The sequence below is a fragment of the Mustelus asterias genome, chromosome 10, assembly GCF_964213995.1.
Source record: "Mustelus asterias chromosome 10, sMusAst1.hap1.1, whole genome shotgun sequence".
NCBI classification, from domain to species: domain Eukaryota; kingdom Metazoa; phylum Chordata; class Chondrichthyes; order Carcharhiniformes; family Triakidae; genus Mustelus; species Mustelus asterias.
Genome location: NC_135810.1, coordinates 59,181,365 through 59,201,031, shown reverse-complemented (window position 1 = coordinate 59,201,031; position 19,667 = coordinate 59,181,365). Strand labels below are relative to the sequence as shown.

Genomic DNA, 19,667 nt, shown 5'->3' with positions numbered 1-19,667 from the left:
CCCATCCCCCCCAAACCCCCTCCATCCCATCCCCCCCAAACCCCCTCCATCCCACCCCCCCCAAACCCCCTCCATCCCACCCCCCAAACCCCCTCCATCCCACTCCCCAAACCCCCTCCATCCCACCCCCCAAACCCCCTCCATCCCACCCCCCCCAAACCCCCTCCATCCCACCCCCCCAAACCCCCTCCAACCCCCCAACCCACCCCCCCAAACCCCCTCCATCCCATCCCCCCCAAACCCCCTCCATCCCTCCAACCCACCCCCCCAAACCCCCTCCAACCCACCCCCCCAAACCCCCTCCAACCCACCCCCTTCAAACCCCCTCCAACCCACCCCCCCAAACCCCCTCCAACCCACCCCCTTCAAACCCCCTCCAACCCACCCCCCCAAGCCCCCTCCAACACACCCCCCCAAACCCCCTCCAACCCACCGCCCCAAACCCCCTCCAACCCACCGCCCCAAACCCCCTCCATCCCATCCCCCCAAACCCCTTCCATCCCCCCCAAACCCCCTCCATCCCCCCCAAACCCCCTCCATCCCCCCCCAAAACCCCCTCCATCCCCCCAAAACCCCCTCCCACCCCCCCCAAAGCCCCCTCCCACCCCCCCCAAAGCCCCCTCCATCCCCCCCCAAACCCCCTCCATCACCCCCCCCAAACCCCCTCCATCACCCCCCCCAAACCCCCTCCATCACCCCCCCCAAACCCCCTCCATCACCCCCCCCAAACCCCCTCCATCACCCCCCCCAAACCCCCTCCCACCCCCCCCAAAGCCCCTCCATCACCCCCCCCAAACCCCCTCCATCCCCCCCCCAAACCCCCTCCATCCCCCCCCCCAAACCCCCTCCATCCCCCCCCCAAACCCCCTCCATCCCCCCCCCCCAAACCCCCTCCATCCCCCCCCCAAACCCCCTCCATCCCCCCCCCCAAACCCCCTCCATCCCCCCCTCCCCAAACCCCCTCCATCCCCCCCCCCCAAACCCCCTCCATCCCCCCCCCCCCCAAACCCCCTCCATCCCCCCCCCCCAAACCCCCTCCATCCCCCCCCCCCCCAAACCCCCTCCATCCCCCCCCCAAACCCCCTCCATCCCCCCCCCCCCAAACCCCCTCCATCCCCCCCCCCCAAACCCCCTCCATCCCCCCCCCCCAAACCCCCTCCATCCCCCCCCCCCCAAACCCCCTCCATCCCCCCCCCCCCCAAACCCCCTCCATCCCCCCCCCCCAAACCCCCTCCATCCCCCCCCCCCCCCCAAACCCCCCCCAAACCCCCTCCATCCCCCCCCCCCAAACCCCCTCCATCCCCCCCCCCCAAACCCCCTCCATCCCCCCCCCCAAACCCCCTCCATCCCCCCCCCCAAACCCCCTCCATCCCCCCCCCCCCCAAACCCCCTCCATCCCCCCCCCCCCAAACCCCCTCCATCCCCCCCCCCCCAAACCCCCTCCATCCCCCCCCCCAAACCCCCTCCATCCCCCCCCCCCCCAAACCCCCTCCATCCCCCCCCCAAACCCCCTCCATCCCCCCCCCCAAACCCCCTCCATCCCCCCCCCCAAACCCCCTCCATCCCCCCAAACCCCCTCCATCCCCCCTCCTAAACCCCCTCCATCCCCCCTCCTAAACCCCCTCCATCCCCCCTCCTAAACCCCCTCCATCCCCCCTCCTAAACCCCCTCCTAAACCCCCTCCATCCCCCCTCCTAAACCCCCTCCATCCCCCCTCCATCCCCCCTCCTAAACCCCCTCCATCCCCCCTCCTAAACCCCCTCCATCCCCCCTCCTAAACCCCCTCCATCCCCCCTCCTAAACCCCCTCCATCCCCCCTCCTAAACCCCCTCCATCCCCCCTCCTAAACCCCCTCCATCCCCCTCCTAAACCCCCTCCATCCCCCTCCTCCGCGAGGCACAGACAGAGGGGCTCCCGCTCTCTCAGACACAGCCCGCGCTAATTGTGTGCCATTTCGCCTGGCGGCCGCCAGTGGCAGCGGCGGCGCTGCTGCTCAGGCCCCGCCCCCTGCTCCCCCCTCTCCGCCCGCAGCTGGATGGCCGGGAGCGGAGCGGCGGCTCTCACATCCGCGGTTCGAGTCCGCCCGCCGTCGGGAGCAACTTGCCAAGTTTCAGCGCTCGCCGCGCTCTCTGAGAGAGTTTTTTTGGTGTTGTTTTTGTTGTGTTTTCTTTCCCTCCCTCCTCTTATCGAGTAGTTTCTCTCTCTCTCTCTGTTGGTCGGGACAGGAGAAGAGGATCGTGTGAACAAGAGATCTTGTGTTGTGTGAGGAGAAAGTATCAGCGGGAGCATTAAAGGGGCCACTTGGAAGGAATATTCCCGTCAACCGGGAGCAAGACATCGGCTTCAGCCATCTGGATGGAGGTGGATTAAATGATGCAAAGTGTTTTTGTGATTTTTAATCCAAACAAAAGGGAATCCGAGACTTTAATTTTATATATGTGTTTAAGTGTGAATATATTGCCAGCTCTGTGGTGAAATAAGAGACATCCGCAGGGTGAAGAAACTTGTCAGCATTGTGGGCTGGGGGGTGAGGATGGGGGATTATAACATGCCCCCAAACCCCAAGCACAGCGCGATCGTGGAGAGGTTGAGGCAGCGGATCGAGCTGTGCCGCCGGCACCACGCCGTGTGCCAGCTCCGCTACGAGCAGAACCAGCCGCAGCGCATCGAGCAGGAGCGCAGGGACAAACTGGCCCTGCACCAGAAATACCTGGAAACCCGCAGCAAGAAGACCCCCAAAGCCAAGCAGCAGCAGCACGAGAGCAGCCGGGCCAGCAAGAACTGCGACAGCGAACAGCCCCCAGCACCTAACGCACCCACTGAACACAGGAATCTCACCCTGATCGCCGTAAGTTCCCTTCCTTCCTTCACTCCTTGCACCTTCGCTTCACAAAACAACCAAAAACAGACAGGCACCGTGTGTTGATCTCTTTGGAATTCCTTTTGTTGTTGCTTTGGTTTTTGTTCTGCATCAGGTTTTATCTATCTCTATATATATATATATATATATATATATAATGTTGCAATTAGACTTTGGAAAGTGTCTCTTCAAACCTCTGCGTTTTTTTCCCAGCCTGTTGACAGACTTTACTTAACATGATTTATGTGAAATTGCGAAGAGCAAAATGTCAGTTTGGTTTCATCTTTTAAGAAATGCCCATTGTAAAGGCTGTCCCATCGCTTTTTTTAAAAAAATGGCCTGTGCCACAAGTATTGTAACCATATTTCTCTGATAAGACTTGTGGAACTTTAAATAAATTAAAGAGGCCCGGTCTATTGACTCCCTAATCTGTTTTGTGAAATAATAAGCAGTGACCTGTGTGGAGGGTTCAGTCTTTAGTGTGTACTTTCAAAAAGCCTGTCTGTACTGAATTGAATGACCCCCACATCCCATTGGAAGAAACAGTCGAGCAGACATGTGATCAATAAATTGAATGTGCTCACTCAAAACTTCTGAATTGGCTAATAAATTGCACTTGCTTATATTAATGGTTGTAAACATTAGGATAAGAATTGTTTGGGTTTCAGCAAGTTTGTTGATGTTTTTATCTATGATTTTGAATAACAGTTATTGTGTGTATATTGTACAGAATAGCAGACAGCAATTAGGAGATAAAAGGCAGTTATATAATTCCCAGGCTCTGGATTGATGTATTTTGCCCAAATTATGTTTCTGTGGTATTTGCACTTATTAGTCGTGTTGGTGGTTTGCACCTTACTCATAACTGTCTGCTAGTGTTTATCTGTATGAAAGATAAGTTTCTCAGTCAACTGAACCCTTTTTAGCATATCACCAGGACTAAAACATGTTGACGTTGGTACATTGGCTCTTTGAGCCACAGTTTTGTGAAAAAGACATTTCAATATTGTACATTTTTCCATTTATTTTCTCCCTTGTCCCCTCCTTCTAAAAGTGTTGGTTTCTAACAGGAGAATGGCTCCACTGTATAGTTGTCCTCTACATATTATCCAAGTTCCATTATTTTTGTGAGCTTGATGATGAATGTCAGCAGGTTATTTGACTGGCAGCAAGAGGAGCATATCATATCTGTGTCTCATTCTGTTCTTTTCTGATGTCCACATATGCATATTTCCAACTGGCTTTTCTCGGTATTGAATAGGAATCCTAGTGATTTTTTTCCTTGCATAACCCAGAGGTGCCGAGGCCATTTGTAGTGTTCCTGTTGTACTCTGGCTGAGATCAGTTAGTGAGTACAGAAGATAGATCATTTCGGGAACTACTCAGTGTGACTTAGTTACTCATTGCATAAACTCGAGACGAGTACCCTGACTCTGTTTGTGTGTGTGTGTGTGTGTATTTATATAAATAGTTACAAGCTGTAATTCACTCAAGCAATTGTGATGACATCTCAAACTGTGAAGTTGAAGCTTTAGCAGATTATAAGGTTCAGCATGACATTGAGATTGAATTACGGCCTTAAAGTCAATGCCAGCTATTTGTTTTTGTATCATTATTACTAGTCGAAATCACTTTCTCCAAAAGCTGCTCATTGACACTATTTTGCATAAAACAAATAATTCTACAAATTTCAGATTTATAAAACAGAAAAATGGTATCTAGGAATAAACATAAACAAATGTAAGAGAATTAAAAAGTATAATAATTATATGTCTATCAGTGTACATAAAGTTGACAAATGGCTTATTGAGGGCATGCGATCTCTCCTCTGTAAGAACAATCACGCTTAAATGAAGGTTCTTTCGTATTGTACCAATACACCTGTATGGTATCTTCACCCATCATTTCAAATTACCGTCACCATTTACCATCACCTTTGGTAGAATTGTAACCATCGGGGTTTTAATCTAGCATTCTTTTGCTCAAAATATTCTTTCCAGACACATTTACTCCAGGACATTTATCACAGTTTGTGTGCTTAAAGTGTGAAAAATTAACACTCAGCGTTACACTTACTTTAAGTCCTAATGTACATACGTACAATATATACAGTGTATATATTGAATGCATGTATAGTTATCTTTGGACAGCTTAATAATTGAGGATGAAGACTTGGATGTAAAAGGAATCCAATTAATTATCATTCAGATAGTGAACAAAAGTTCTGTGTGACATGGATTTTCTTTAAAAGGAGAAATGTCTATATTAAATAATCTTACCAGACCATGAGAGATGGCTTGGTGACAGTAAAGGTGGGGTAATACAGGAATATATGATAGTAGGAGCTGTTGGAGAACTATTGACTCTCTCAAGCCTAACAATCTCAACCATAAAACTTTCAGTTGACTCAGCACCCACAGCCTTTTGAGGGGAATGGAGTTCCAGGTTTCCATTGATCTTTATGTCAACAGTATTTGCTGCTTTTACACATTAACGGCTGAGCTCTCATTTTAAGATTATGCTCTCTTGTTTTGGATTTGCCATCAGAGAACATTGTTTCTCTGTATCTACTCAATTGAATCCCTTTATAATTTTAAACACCTTGATCACCCACAATGTTCGAAACTCAAGGGAATCCAAACCAAAATTAGGCAACTTGCGCTCATAAATTAGCCCTTTAAATTTTGGTATCATTCTAGGTGAAAGGGTAATGAAGCTGAGATACATCAGCCACAATACTGTGTGGTTCCATCAAATTCCTGAGTTTGAAAATACAGTAGTTAGCTACTTTTGAACATACTGTTACATAATGTGTATAGTAGATCTGATTTTAAATATTTTGCGAGACTCCTGAACTGTTTTTGCGAGCAAGAACTGTTAATGAGTTGTTAATGAATGCATTTCGTGAGCAGTGTTTGCTTTAATGCTTGAAAATATTAAGTAAATAAATAATTTGTATATATTTAGCACCTTCGGACTGTATCAAAACACTTCACATCCAGTGTATCATTTGGAAGTCATTAATCTTGTGTAACAAAATGACAACTAATTTGTGCACTGTAGTGATCAGTTAATCTGTTTTTGACATTGCAAGAATGTTGACCAGAACAATCCCCTGTTTGTTTAAATAATATCATGAGATTTTTACATTCATCTCATCAGGCAGACAGTCACAGTTTAATGTCTCATCTGAAAGACAACACTGCAAGAAGCACAGGGCTGTTTCAGGACACCACAAAGTATTAGTTTAGATTATATACTGGGAGAACAAGGCTTGAGCTCACAAACTTCTGACCCTGAGCTGAGCCTGCTACTACTCAACCAACCTGACCCTTTAGGATTATACAGAGAATAATAGCCTGGTTTCATGTAGCAAGACCATCAGCATCTGAAAAGAGAAAATAGGTTGACTCACTCAACTTTCACCTATAATTCTCCAGTTGGTATATTGTGGGGAGAACGTGTTTTAATGCCAGGCAAGTTTTGTTGTAAGAGCTTGTTTCCAATTTTAAAAGAAAGTTATTTGTTTTTTTTTATCAGATTTGATACCGGGTGTAAAAAGAACTCGACCTATTGAACCTGACTTTCTCATTAGAATAGTTTTATTTTGCAGAACTCCTGCTGAATTTTAAAATGTTTCCAGTCAAAAACAGATTGTTGTTAAAAAAATCTATTAGTTCTTTAACCTAAATTTAAGATTGGTTTGAATCAGACCTCAAATAGCTAATTTTGTTTGGACACTGTTTCTCTAAATGTTTGTTCAGCAAGCCTTTTTCAAATGTTCCTGTATTCTAAGTTAACCATTAATAAAGTATTAGTCCATGACAGATACATTTTACGTTAATTCTAAGGGTTCAGGACATATAATGTACTTATCAGAAAATAGTTTGTCACTTTGACTATTTTGACTAATTTCTTAGGCTTTGTTTAAATCACATGTTTAACATTAACCTGGATATCACGGTAAAAATGATGGTGTGGCTATCAGCCTCACTAAAGAATAAATTGGACAGCAACTTCTCTATGTGCGCAGTTAACTGTGCAAATCAGGAAGGTGTTCTTTGAGTTCCCGGCTCCTTGAGAAGATTTGCTGTAACATTACTTCACCAAGAGACTCGGCATTGAAATACCTGCAACCGTGTGAAGTTATGGTGCCAATAAGATAGGTACTCACTGGTCCATTTCACTGTAAATTAATTTTAATGGTGTGACAAGTCTTAATTACTATGAAACAACCTTTCTAATAGTTTTTTTGTTTTTAATCTCTTTTAATCATACCTTTCGGCCCCTCTATTAATTTTTGTACATGATTATACATTTAATTAACTATTCAAGCACGTACGTTCTGATTCAGATTCTATGGCTAGGACTTTCAAAGGACTCCAGGGTTGGGACCCAGTGCGGGTGGACTTTGAAAATCGTAACACCTCTGAGACAATTTCCAATTTTCCAAGGACCATGGGGCTGAGGGAGCGGGGAATATGCTCACTGCCAATTAACAGCCACTTAGAGCTTCTTAAAGAGGCCTTTCAGGAACAGAATGCAATATTCAAACTTTTTTCAGGGAAGCCCCAAACAGTCTTGTGTACGTTTGTACACAACTGTCATGGGGACTCAATACATTTTTTGGGTGATTCTTGAGTCAAATCTATGGGCCAACTAGTGCCAGTATGCTCATTGGTATTACCCTGTCATGCAAGGCCGCTGTCTGCCTTGCTCTACCTTCTGAGGGGCTGCTTGCTCAAAGCAGCAAAACAGTGAGCCCCCAACATGACTGCCACTTGCATTTGTTACTGATGCCAGGCAGGTAGCTCCTGCCCCCAGGAGGCACATGGTGCCTCCAATTAGTTGCTGAGCTCATCTACTGGCCACTGAGGCCATTTACAATTCACATCGTGTTTTGAGAGCGATGCAACTTGGACATAGGGTTGGGAACCGGGATGCATCCAGGTGTTGGGACCCAGACCCTGCATTGAAAATCCGGTCCAGTGTCTGTGTGATAGGTTAATGGAATACACAGCTGCTTCCTGCTTAGAAGAGCCCAAATCCCCCGTAGAAAGCACTGTGCTGCTTTGACTCACTAATCACAGCAAGTTTCAGCATAAAAGCCCATAGGAAAGCCTGTGGGCAAGTAAATGCACGTGGAATAAACAACAGGTGCCATTCCTTCACTGTTAACTGAAAAATCTGGTCCAATATATTTCAAGGTAGTTTTCAGGGTTCTTGTGCTTGCATTGATGTCCAATTTCTAAAGCTATTCCTGTTGGCATAGAATCTCAACAAAATGCCTTATTATTGTACATCTTTTCCTTGTAGATTTCATTTCAAGGTACTAAAGATTATAAAGAAACGTAACAAATAATTTGAAGCAAGATCATTCTAAAGCATCTGTTAACTGACCAGATCTAACATTTTTGTTTTAAAAAGACAAAAGTTTTATTTTCATTATATATAGAGATTTCATTGAGATATAGCACCTGTGTATATCTTTGTATCTACCAGTCAATTAAGAGGAAAGTGAATGCACTTTTTTATAACTTGAAAATGAAGGTGATTAGAAAACCAACGAACTCGTACTGCAGTCAGACAAGTATTTCTTTAGTATATCTTTCCAGGGTAAAGATGAACATTTTAGACATAACAAGGTGGTGAGGCTGAAATAAAGTTGTACTAAGTCCTGAAAAGATATTGGAGTGATGAGTGTTGTAAGTTATTTCTGCTGGGTTAACTTGAAAGCTACTGGACTGGAAGTTGGTGGTAGAGTTCTGCCAGTAATTGGAGGATTTCCACTGAACTCTGAAGATAATTAATTGAATGCAAATGAATTCTGGATTATATCTGTTAATTCCCACCCCCAGCTCCATGTAAAAATTCCTAAATTTGACAATGTTAAGAATTGACTAATATATCAGACTGTTACATACAGTATGGATTGTATTGTAATTTTTGTGGGGTTTAAGTGACATCATGAGATTTCAACTCATTCAAAACCCATTCAGTCGCTCAAATTTAAAGTCAGGTCGCATAAGTCACAAAAACAAAGATATCAGAGTTTATCAGTGTTATAAAAGATTTCATATGTTTGAAACATCTCCATTCTATGGTCTTGGCGGCTGGCTTATTCAGTATTAAACAAATATTTGGTGGCTGCCTCAGTTGAAATGTCTGATTTGTACTGAATTATTACATTCCGTTTTTTCATCCCTAGGACCATGCTTTGAAACCAGCCCAGAGTTTCCTCTTCCTGCTGGTTCCAGACCTGAACTTTGCTTGGGCAGTCCTAGATCAGTTTGTGGTGGGCAATGGGCCCAGACCACAAAGTTGGTCATCATTTTAATTAACATTAAATTGGCAGTTGCACTTGGGCCGTAAGAGTGGTTTGCACGGAATATGGGCAAGATCACACAGGCGCTACTTTGACAGGGTTAAACTGAGCTTTGGGAAGCTGTACATACTCGGAGTGACAACTTTGGCACAGATTACAAATATAGAGCTCTGTTTATTTCCAAGAATGATACATAATGAAATAGGTCACAATTAATTTTATTTCTAGGAACCCTTCCTTGCTGATTTTCTATACTCCTCGGCTTTCCAGAAGGCTTTGGTGCATACCTGGCATCTGATCCCACAGACACCAATCACCCTCCAGTGACTTGGTGCCTGCTACATAAATGCAAGCTTTTCTTTTCTTAGACCCGGCTGTATTGTCCATTCTGCTGTGCTGACTAAAAACAGTTAACCCTTATAGAGACCAGGGATCAAACCTGGAACTTCTTGGCCTGTATGGCTTGTTACTCATTGGATAATTTTCTTGGACTGGTGGGAAGTCCGTTCATATGTTTAAATAAAAATAAATGATTGCCAATCGAAAATAAGTGACATTCAGCATGTCTGGAGTCGAGGGAGCTTTCTCCCTGCAGCAGACCATGACCTGAGTGCTTGATGCTGCTACTGCGTATCCAGATTGAAAAACTGTTCCATGCTTTGACACAAAAAACCCTTCTTTAATGAAAACGAAAATTATGGTAAATTATTTGATACCCCATTACTTGACTAGACTGATGAGTTTTTATATCACTATCCATAACAAGAGGATTAGACATGCTGTGTAAATAATGTGAAACGATTACGTGATTCAGTTTTATTTTATTTAAAAACATATTTTGACATCAAATGCCTTGATAAAATGTGAGGAGATGTGTAATTAAAACTTTGTCAAAAAAGTGTTTCTGTTTAATCATTTGAGTCGAATGTCTTGACTTTTTTTCCCCAGTTACTTCTATGAACACAGTGCACTTAATTGACTGTATTAACATTAACGGGTAATTTTGATAACATTTTGATTTTCCAGTAGTTTACACCCACTTGTGTACGCAGCACTACTTGAGTTTCTGAATTGGTTAAATTCAACTGAGTGACAGATCAGTGAAATGATAGTCAGGGTGCACTGTTTCATAAGATTAAAAATGCAGTCCTACCACCCCTTGATGGCTAGTATAGTCAATAGCTGCCAGATTTGATTCCCAGTTTCTGTTGAGTAGCTGATCCGAGTTAGAGTGGTAGTTGGAGCTGTACAATCGGCTTCAGCATCTCTGGAGCAAGAGGGGTATCAGTAAATGTGTCGGGACTTTGGCTGGGTTCAGGCTAAAACTTTGTTGCGATGCCCCTGACAGCCAGTCTGTGGATATTCATCGTCTAGGTTCCTACATGAAGAATAGCTACGAGGACAGAGTAATGAAGGATTGCTCACATGTGTGGGATTGTACTTGATTATGGACTTTTGAAGAGGAAAGGAAATCTAGGGAGAATGTTAATTTAGAAATGAAGTGCGTTTTTTCAGTACCTTTGAATATCTTTAGAAAAAGTGATACAGAAACGGAAATGTTTGTGCTTAGTATTATGGCTCAGGCCATGACGATGCAGATTATTTAGACGCGCAGAAATCTCATTATTGTGAAAGTAATGAGAATGTAGCAAGCCATTAATGTATTGTGATACTTATAAGCTATTATGTACCATCACTGACCATGTCTAATGCCCATGTTTATGCCTTTATATATTTCATGCTGTTATCTATTGCATTTATATGCCAGGTATTTGGATTAGCAATATTGAAACTCCTGTAAGCATTCTTTATCAGCTTTTCCAGCAACATTTGACTGAGACTGGTTGTTGGGAATGAAGCAATGAGGGAAAGTTCATGTGAGGGAAGATATGGTAAATTAGAAGGAAAGAACAAGGCAAGAGAGCAAGGTATAAGGGTAACCATAAAGGTAAAGTCACCATTGTCCCAGATGACCATAGGCTGCTCTCCACTTTGAGAGAGAGAGCTGACTGATGGTGATTTAAACCTGAGGATCACCACACCTCAGGCGACGGGCAAGGTTGAGAAGGCGGGCCTTAATGAATAACCACAGCTGGTACTGAATAACCACAGTTGGCATTGCTCTGCTTCACAAACCAGCTGTCCAGCCAACTGATTCCCTAAGGGTAACAATAATCAGAGTGAACAAACTTAAGAGTGTGGCAGCAGATGAGGCCATGTTTGCAAAAATAGTAAAAAGACAGAACTAAAGGCTCTGTATCGGAATGCCTGTTGCGTTTGCACAAAATGGCTGCATTGTTGCTCAAATCAAAATAAATATGTATGACCAAATAGTCATCACAGAGACATGGCTGCAAGCTGACAAAGGCTGGGACCTGATTATTCAAGACTACTTAACAGAATAGGAAGCTAGGAAACGGTAGTGGGGTAGCTCTGTTAATTAAAGATGACATGAGTACAATAAAGAGAGATGACCTTTGTTCTTAAGAAAACATAGAATCAATTGGGATAGAGATAAAAGGTAGCAAAGGTAGGAAGTCACTTGTGGGAATATCTTCTCGACCTAACAGTAACTGCACTTTAGGAGGGGATACACAGGAAGAAATAATGGGGGCTTGTGAGAAAGGTATGTCAATAATTGTGGAAAATTTTAATCTACACAGATTAGACAAATCAGATTGACAAAGGTAACCAGGAAGATGAGTTCATAGGGTAGTTTCGGGACAGTTTCTTGGAGCAGCACATTCTGGAGCCAATCAGAGAATAGGCTATTCTAGGCCTGGTAGTGTGCACTGAGGTATATTTAGTTAATGATCTCATAACAAAGGAGTCTCCAGGTAGCAGTGATAACATGGTTGGAGTTCTCATTCAGTATGAGGGAATGAAGGATGAGAAGTATGGGTCTAAAGCTAGTGGTTTATACTTAAACACAATTACAAGGGTATGAGGACAGATTTAGCTAATGTGAACTGGGAAAATAGGTTAAGGAAAACAGGACAGTAGAGAAACAGTGGGATGCATTTAGGAAATATTCCATAAAACTCAGCAAAGTGGTATTCCATTGAGAAAGGGAGATCCTAGGAGAAAGATGCCCTAGGAAGTTAAAGATAGTATTGAATTGAAAGAAAAAGCATACAATGCTGCAAAGGTTAGTGGTTTGTCAGAAAATTGGATGGATTTTAGAAATCAGCAAAGAATAACTAAAAAAGTAACAAGGAGGGAGAAATTAGAGTGTGAGAGAAAACTAGCTGGAAATATAAAATCATAAACTATAAAAACATATAGTAAGAGTTTCTGGGAGTATTTAAAAAGGAAAAGAGTAACTAAACTGAGCTTTGGTCCCTTAGAGGGCGCGACTGGGGAATTAATAATGGGAAACAAGCAAATGTTGAACAGGCATTTTGTGCTTATCTCCGCTGCAGAAGAGACAAAAAACGTACTTGAAAATCAAAAGGTAAAAGGGAGGCAGGAACTTAAATCAATCACAATCACTAGGGAACAGGCACTGCGAAAACTATTAGAATTAAAGGTTGACAAGTCCTCTTGATCTGATGGCTTTTATCCTTGTGTCTCAAAAAAGAAGTGGCTGCAGAGATAGTGGATGCATTGGTTGTAATCTTCCTAGTCTCTGGAATGGTCCCAGTGGATTGGAAAATCATTACTATAACACTTCCATTTAAGAAGGGAGGGATTCAGGGAACTATAGACCAGGTAGCCTACCATTTGCCATAGGGAAAATGCTAGAATCCATTATTAATGAGGTCATAGCAGGACATTTAGAAAGTCAAAAGTACAATCGGGCAGAATCAACATGATTTTGTGAATTTGACTAACTTATTTTAGAGTTTTTTTGAGGAAGTAACAGGCAACGTGGATAAAGGGGGTTATTTTAGATGTTGTACTTGGATTTTCAAAAGGTATTTGATAAGGTACCGCATCAAAGCTCACTTCACAAAATAAGAGCTCATAGTGTAAGGGCCAATATATTAACATGCATAGACGATTGGTTAGCTAACAGGAAGCAAAGATTAGGGCGAAATGGTTCATTTCAGGTTGGCAGGCTATTAGTAGTGGAGGGCCACAGGTATCAGTGGCGTCTTATCTATTTTCTATCTACATCAATGACTTGGAAGGGACTGAATGTATGGTAACTAAATTTGCTGATGACAAAGGTAGGAAAGTAAGTTGTCAAGAGGACATGAAGAGTACAAAGGGATTTAGGTAGTTTGAGTGAGTGGACAAAAAATGGCAGATGGAGAATCATGTGGGAAAATGTGAACTTGTCCACTTTGGCAGGAAGAATAAGAAAAAAAGTATATTATTTGAATAGAGCGAGACTGCAGAACTCTGGCATAGAGCGATGTGGGTGCCCTGGTACATCATAAAAAGTTGGTATGCAGGTCTAGCAAGTGGTTAGGAAGACAAATGGAATGTTGGCATTTATTGCAAGTGCAATGGAATAAAGAAGTACAGAAGTTATGCTACAATTGTACAGCTGAGACCACATCTGGTGTACTGTGTACAGTGTTGGTTTCTTTAAGAAAGGATATAATTATATGAGAAGCAGTTCAGAGAAATTTCACTGCACTGATTTCTGGGAAGGAGGGGTTTTATTATGAGGAAAGGTTGGGCCTGAACTGATTGGATTTTAGAAGAATGAGAGATGATCTGATTGAAACACAATATCCTGAGGGGACTGATAGGATGGCTGCTGGGAGGATGTTTGTCCTTGTGGGGAAGTCTAGAACCAGGGGATTAGGGGCCTTTCCTTTAAGACTGAGGTAAGGAGAAATTTCTTTTCTCAGAGGGACGTTAGTCTGCGGAATTCTCTTTGCAAGAGAGCAGTGGAGGCTGGGTCACTGAAAATGCTGGATTAGAGAGATTTTTGACCAGCGAGGGAATCAGGGTTTAGGGGGGCAGACAGGAAAGTGAAGTTGAGACCAGAATCAGATCAGCCATGATCTTATTACATGGCCATTAGGCCCTTTTAATAGGTTTGAAGGGCCTAATGGCCCACCCGTGCTCCTAATTCTTGTGCATTCTTGTCTCTGAAGCAAGCACCTTCATTAAGTTCAGAGTGATCCATTCAACAACTTATGTTTTTCAAGTTTGGAAACGGTGATCAGATGTTTGCAGTTGCTGGTTATATCTGTTTGCAGTGGGTTGTTCAGTTGCATAGATCATTCCAATGGTTTAATTCCTGGAATATGATGATAAACAAAAATATCAAACAAAGTAGTTTTGCCCATTTTCAGTTGAATTGACAGCTTTGAAGTTGTTGTGGTGAGAATCTAAAGGCCATTCTGTTTATTTTGGATCTTTTGATCTGAATCAAATGATGAGCGATGACTGGGCTTCAAGGAAGATGTTTCGGAGGCTTCCTTCAATCAAAGGTACCAGCCGAGAAGCTTTCAACCTTCCTTGGATGGAAGAGTGCAACTATTTGGTCTGTTCCATTTATTTCACTATCTTCAAATGAATAGATTTGAACCATTTTTCATTCCTTTTCAATTATGCTTTGGTATAATCCATCTTGAATAGAAAGAAAATGAATTGTAAAAGCTGAAGATCACTTCCCCCTTTTCCCCAGATTTCAATTTATCAATACTTGAAATTTATCATCGATGGTTGCTCTTCCATCCACTCTTCTCTTGCCCATTGACATTCCCTTCCTAAATCCAACAGTCTTGCCTCCTTCCTGTCTGCTTGCTTCATAAAAGCAAGATTCATTAAAAACCCTTTCCTTTAAATATGACTTTGCTTGCCTCAGCTTGTTTACTTTCCTACTCTGTATCCCTCATGTATTCTACATTGTGTATGAGATCCCTTTGTTTTGTAAAGAACATAGGAATGTAAGTTGGTGAGTTCATTGTTGATTTGTATTGTAGCCGGTATAATACATGTGATGATTAATTGCCCATGTAAAGGACACTAGCTTTTGGAACGTGCTAATATTTTTCTGTAGAATGGAGTGATCCATTCAACAACTTATGTTTTTCAAGTTTGAAAATGGTGATCAGATGTTTGCAGTTGCTGGTTATATCTGTTTGCAGTGGGTTGTTCAGTTGCATAGATCATTCCAATGGTTTAACTCCGGGAATATGATGATTAACAAAAATCTCAAACAATCTCTCTACTCAGATCAAAAAAATTTCAAACTCTATCTCTTTTTTTTCCTTGAAAAAAATATTGAAATGTGTGCATTTTATACAAAGTATAATAATCTTAAGGAAGTATCTTTCTTCCTTTGAGAAAAAAAGTCCCTTTTCAAAGGTGATCTTATGCAGTCTGCCATCTGCTGTATGTACTTAACAGTCTGGAAATCATTTCTGACAACAATGAGGGAGACATATACATGCTGACTGAAACTCTAGAATCTAGAGAAACCAGAATATAACAATTACATTTTTCCAAGGTGAATTAGTTGTTTCGCTTTTAAGCACCCACTATCTTTTTAGCATGTAAATATGTACATGCAAATTGTTTTTGTACACCTGTGGTGGCACTGATCACACGTTCTCCTGTCTCCTTTAAATATATTGATGTATCCATGTGTCACTGTACTTTGCTTCTATCAGCTTGGTTGAGCAAATCTTTAACCCCCACTATCCCTTTGTTTATGTATATGTCCCTAAGCTTTGCAATCTATTGCATGTGTCTCTCCACTCCAACTTACTGGACTTTTGGATAGAAAGCAGTCTAAATGTATCCAAAATAATTAACATTTTATTGAATAAATGTTGATGTTTTAAGTCCTGAAGTGATATCCGAACCTTCCATAATATTCTTAGTAGCTTTTGAAGTTTTTCCATTTTTTAAAATGTTCAAATCTGGTGCATTAATGAATGAAAGTGTACCCCCAGCTCACGCACGCACGTTTGGTATTACTGAAACTTATGCAGGTGTTCAGCATTTTTCTTTTTAAATGAAAATAACTGTCAGATCATGGAATGAATGGGCTACGAGTGTTATGCCAGGTGGAAATCCTGTCACTTGCACATCTCCAGATGCTGGACGCATGTAGTAAATTATTCAGAGGCATAGTCGGGACCATGTGGCAAGGCATTTAATGACTATCAGGATTATTGCAAGCAATGAACTGTGTAATGTCTTGTCCTCATGTTTTGTCCACCTGTTAAAGTGCAACTTTAAATTTGATCATTTCTTAGTGAAATGTATTCACGTTAAATGCATCTGTATCTTGGTAGCTGCGGATATCAAATAATCACTAAACTGTGTTACCAGGTAGACAAATACCCTGAGGCTGCTGGTCTTTGGATTTGTAGATTTGGATTTGCATGGGTGCAGTTCTCATGCTTTGTGCTGCACAGTCTCAGGCAGACATTAGTTTGGTCTAAAGTTGCTTTGATATTATGACAGGAGTTCACTTGGAGTGGAGTTTCGAAATTTGATGCCTCATTGCCTAGTTGAATGAATACATTTGAATGAGCACAGGGAGTATGTTAATTAGACTCATCAACAAAAGTGTTGCCAAATAATTGCCTTATCAACTGCTAAGCAATTCTGGGAGGTTTGAATTATAAGGAGAGGCTGGGACTTTTTTTCCCTGGAGCGTAGGAGGATGAGGGGTGACCTTATAGAGGCTTATAAAATCATGAGGGCCATAGATAAGATGAATAGCCAAGATCTTTTTTCCAGGGTAGGGGAGTCAAAAACTAGAGGGTATAGGTTTGAGGTGAGAGGGAAAAGATTTAAAAGGGACCTGAGGGGCAATTTTCCACACACAGGGTGGTGCGTGTATGGAATGAGCTGCCAGAGGAGGTGATAGAGGCGAGTGCAATTACAACATTTAAAAGACATTTCGACAGGTACATGGATAGCAAAGGTTTAGAGGGAAATGGGCCAAATGCCAGGCAAATGGGATGAGTTCAATTTGAGAAACCTGGTCAGCATTGATGGGTTGGGCCAAAGGGCCTGTTTCTGTGCTGTGTATATCTCTACGACAATGGGCAGGATATTCCAGCCATGCTCACCCCAAAACTGGAAAATCCCACGCGTGGTCAACGACCTTTTGCCCTATGACTCTAATGCTTCCTTATTCTGGGTAGCCGATGTGATAAATTGTAGCAATCTATAAACACATTATACTTCAGTTTCTTGATATAGAACATAGAACAGGCCCTTCGGCCCACGATGTTGTGCCGAGCTTTATCTGAAACCAAGATCAAGCTATCCCACTCCCTATCATCCAGGTGTGCTCCATGTGCCGATCCAATAACCGCTTAAATGTTCCTAAAGTGTCTGACTCCACTATCACTGCAGGCAGTCCATTCCACACCCCAACCACTCTCTGCGTAAAGAACCTACCTCTGATATCCTTCCTATATCTCCCACCATGAACCCTATAGTTATGCCCCCTTGTAATAGCTCCATCCACCCGAGGAAATAGTCTTTGAACGTTCACTCTATCTATCCCCTTCATCATTTTATAAACCTCTATTAAGTCTCCCCTCAGCCTCCTCCGCTCCAGAGAGAACAGCCCTAGCTCCCTCAACCTTTCCTCATAAGACCTACCCTCCAAACCAGGCAGCATCCTGGTAAATCTCCTCTGCACTCTTTCCAGCACTTCCACATCCTTCTTATAGTGCAGTGACCAGAACTACACACAATATTCCAAATGTGGTCTCCCCAAGGTCCTGTACAGTTGCAGCATAACCCCACGGCTCTTAAACTTCAACCCCCTGTTAATAAAAGCTAACACACTATAGGCCTTCTTCACAGCTCTATCCACTTGAGTGGCGACCTTTAGAGATCTGTGGATATGGACCCCAAGATCTCTCTGTTCCTCCACAGTCTCCAGAACCCTACCTTTGACCCTGTAATCCACATTTAAATTAGTCCTACCAAAATGAATCACCTCACATTTATCAGGGTTAAACTCCATTTGCCATTTTTCAGCCCAGCTTTGCATCCTATCTATGTCTCTTTGCAGCCTACAACAGCCCTCCACCTCATCCACTACTCCACCAATCTTGGTGTCGTCAGCAAATTTACTGATCCACCCTTCAGCCCCCTCCTCTTAGTCATTAATAAAAATCACAAAGAGCAGAGGACCAAGCACTGATCCCTGTGGCACTCCGCTAGCAAACTGCCTCCAGTCCGAAAATTTTCCATCCACCACCACCCTCTGTCTTCGATCAGATAGCCAGTTACCTATCCAATCTGCCAACTTTCCCTCTATCCCACACCTCCTTACTTTCATCATAAGCCGACCATGGGGGACCTTATCAAACGCCTTACTAAAATCCATGTATATGACATCAACTGCCCTACCTTCATCAACACACTTAGTTACCTCCTCAAAAAATTCAATCAAGTTTGTGAGGCATGACTTGCCCTTCACCAATCCGTGCTGACTATCCCGGATTAATCCGCATCTTTCTAAATAGTTGTAAATCCCATCCCTAAGGACCTTTTCCATCAATTTACCAACCACCGAAGTAAGACTAACCGGTCTATAATTACCAGGGTCATTTCTGTTCCCTTTCTTAAACAGAGAAACAACATTTGCCACTCTCCAGTCCTCTGGCACCATCCCCGTGGACAGTGAGGACCCAAAGATCAAAGCCAAAGGCTCTGCAATCTCATCCCTTGCCTCCCAAAGAATCCTAGGATATATTTCATCAGGCCCAGGGGACTTATCGACCTTCAGTTTATTCAAAACTGCCAGTACATCCTCCCTCCGAACAACTATTTCCTCCAGCCTATTAGCCTGTAACACCTTCTCTTCCTCAAAAACATGGCCCCTCTCGTTGGTGAACACTGAAGAAAAGTATTCATTCATCACCTCGCCTATCTCTACTGACTCCATACACAAGTTCCCACTACTGTCCTTGACCGGCCCTAACCTCACCCTGGTCATTCTTTTATTCCTCACATAAGAGTAAAAAGCCTTGGGGTTTTCCTTGATCCGACCCGCCAATGACCTCTCATGTCCCCTCCTAGCTTTCCTAAGCCCCTTTTTCAGCTCATTCCTCGCTAACTTGTAACCCTCAATCGAGCCATCTGAACCTTGTTTCCTCATCCCTAAATAAGCTTCCTTCTTCCTTTTCACAAGACATTCCACCTCTTTCGTGAACCATGGTTCCCTCACTCGGCCATTTCCTCCCTGCCTGACAGGAACATACCTATCAAGGACATCCAGTATTTGTTCCTTGAAAAAGTTCCACTTTTCATGAGTGCCTTTCCCTGACAGTTTCTGTTCCCATCTTATGCCCCCTAATTCTTGCCTAATCGCATCATAATTACCTCTCTGATATGTTCTAGTCTATTACCTCTCTGATATGTTCTAGTCTATTATAGATACACTTCTGGATTTAAATGCCAACAGAAAAAAAAATGCAAACATGTTCACTCCTTATGCTACAGTGAATAATCTGTCCAGCCCTTCTCCTAACACAGTAACTCAGGGTAGCATTCAGTCCATGGGTGCTTGTGGCCTAGCACTTCATCACACGACCA

At 43.1% G+C, this 19,667-nt stretch overlaps 1 protein-coding gene across 1 annotated transcript in view; it reads left to right on the top strand.

The window, feature by feature from the left end:
* The first annotated feature begins 2,037 nt into the window (after positions 1 to 2,037).
* maml2 (mastermind like transcriptional coactivator 2) overlaps positions 2,038 to 19,667 on the top strand; it is a 392,718-nt gene continuing 375,088 nt past the window's right edge. Inside the window, exon 1 of the mRNA XM_078221773.1 lies at positions 2,038 to 2,848. Within this exon, the coding sequence (XP_078077899.1) occupies positions 2,534 to 2,848 (315 nt within the window). The 5' untranslated portion in view covers positions 2,038 to 2,533. The remainder of the gene's footprint in view (positions 2,849 to 19,667) is intronic.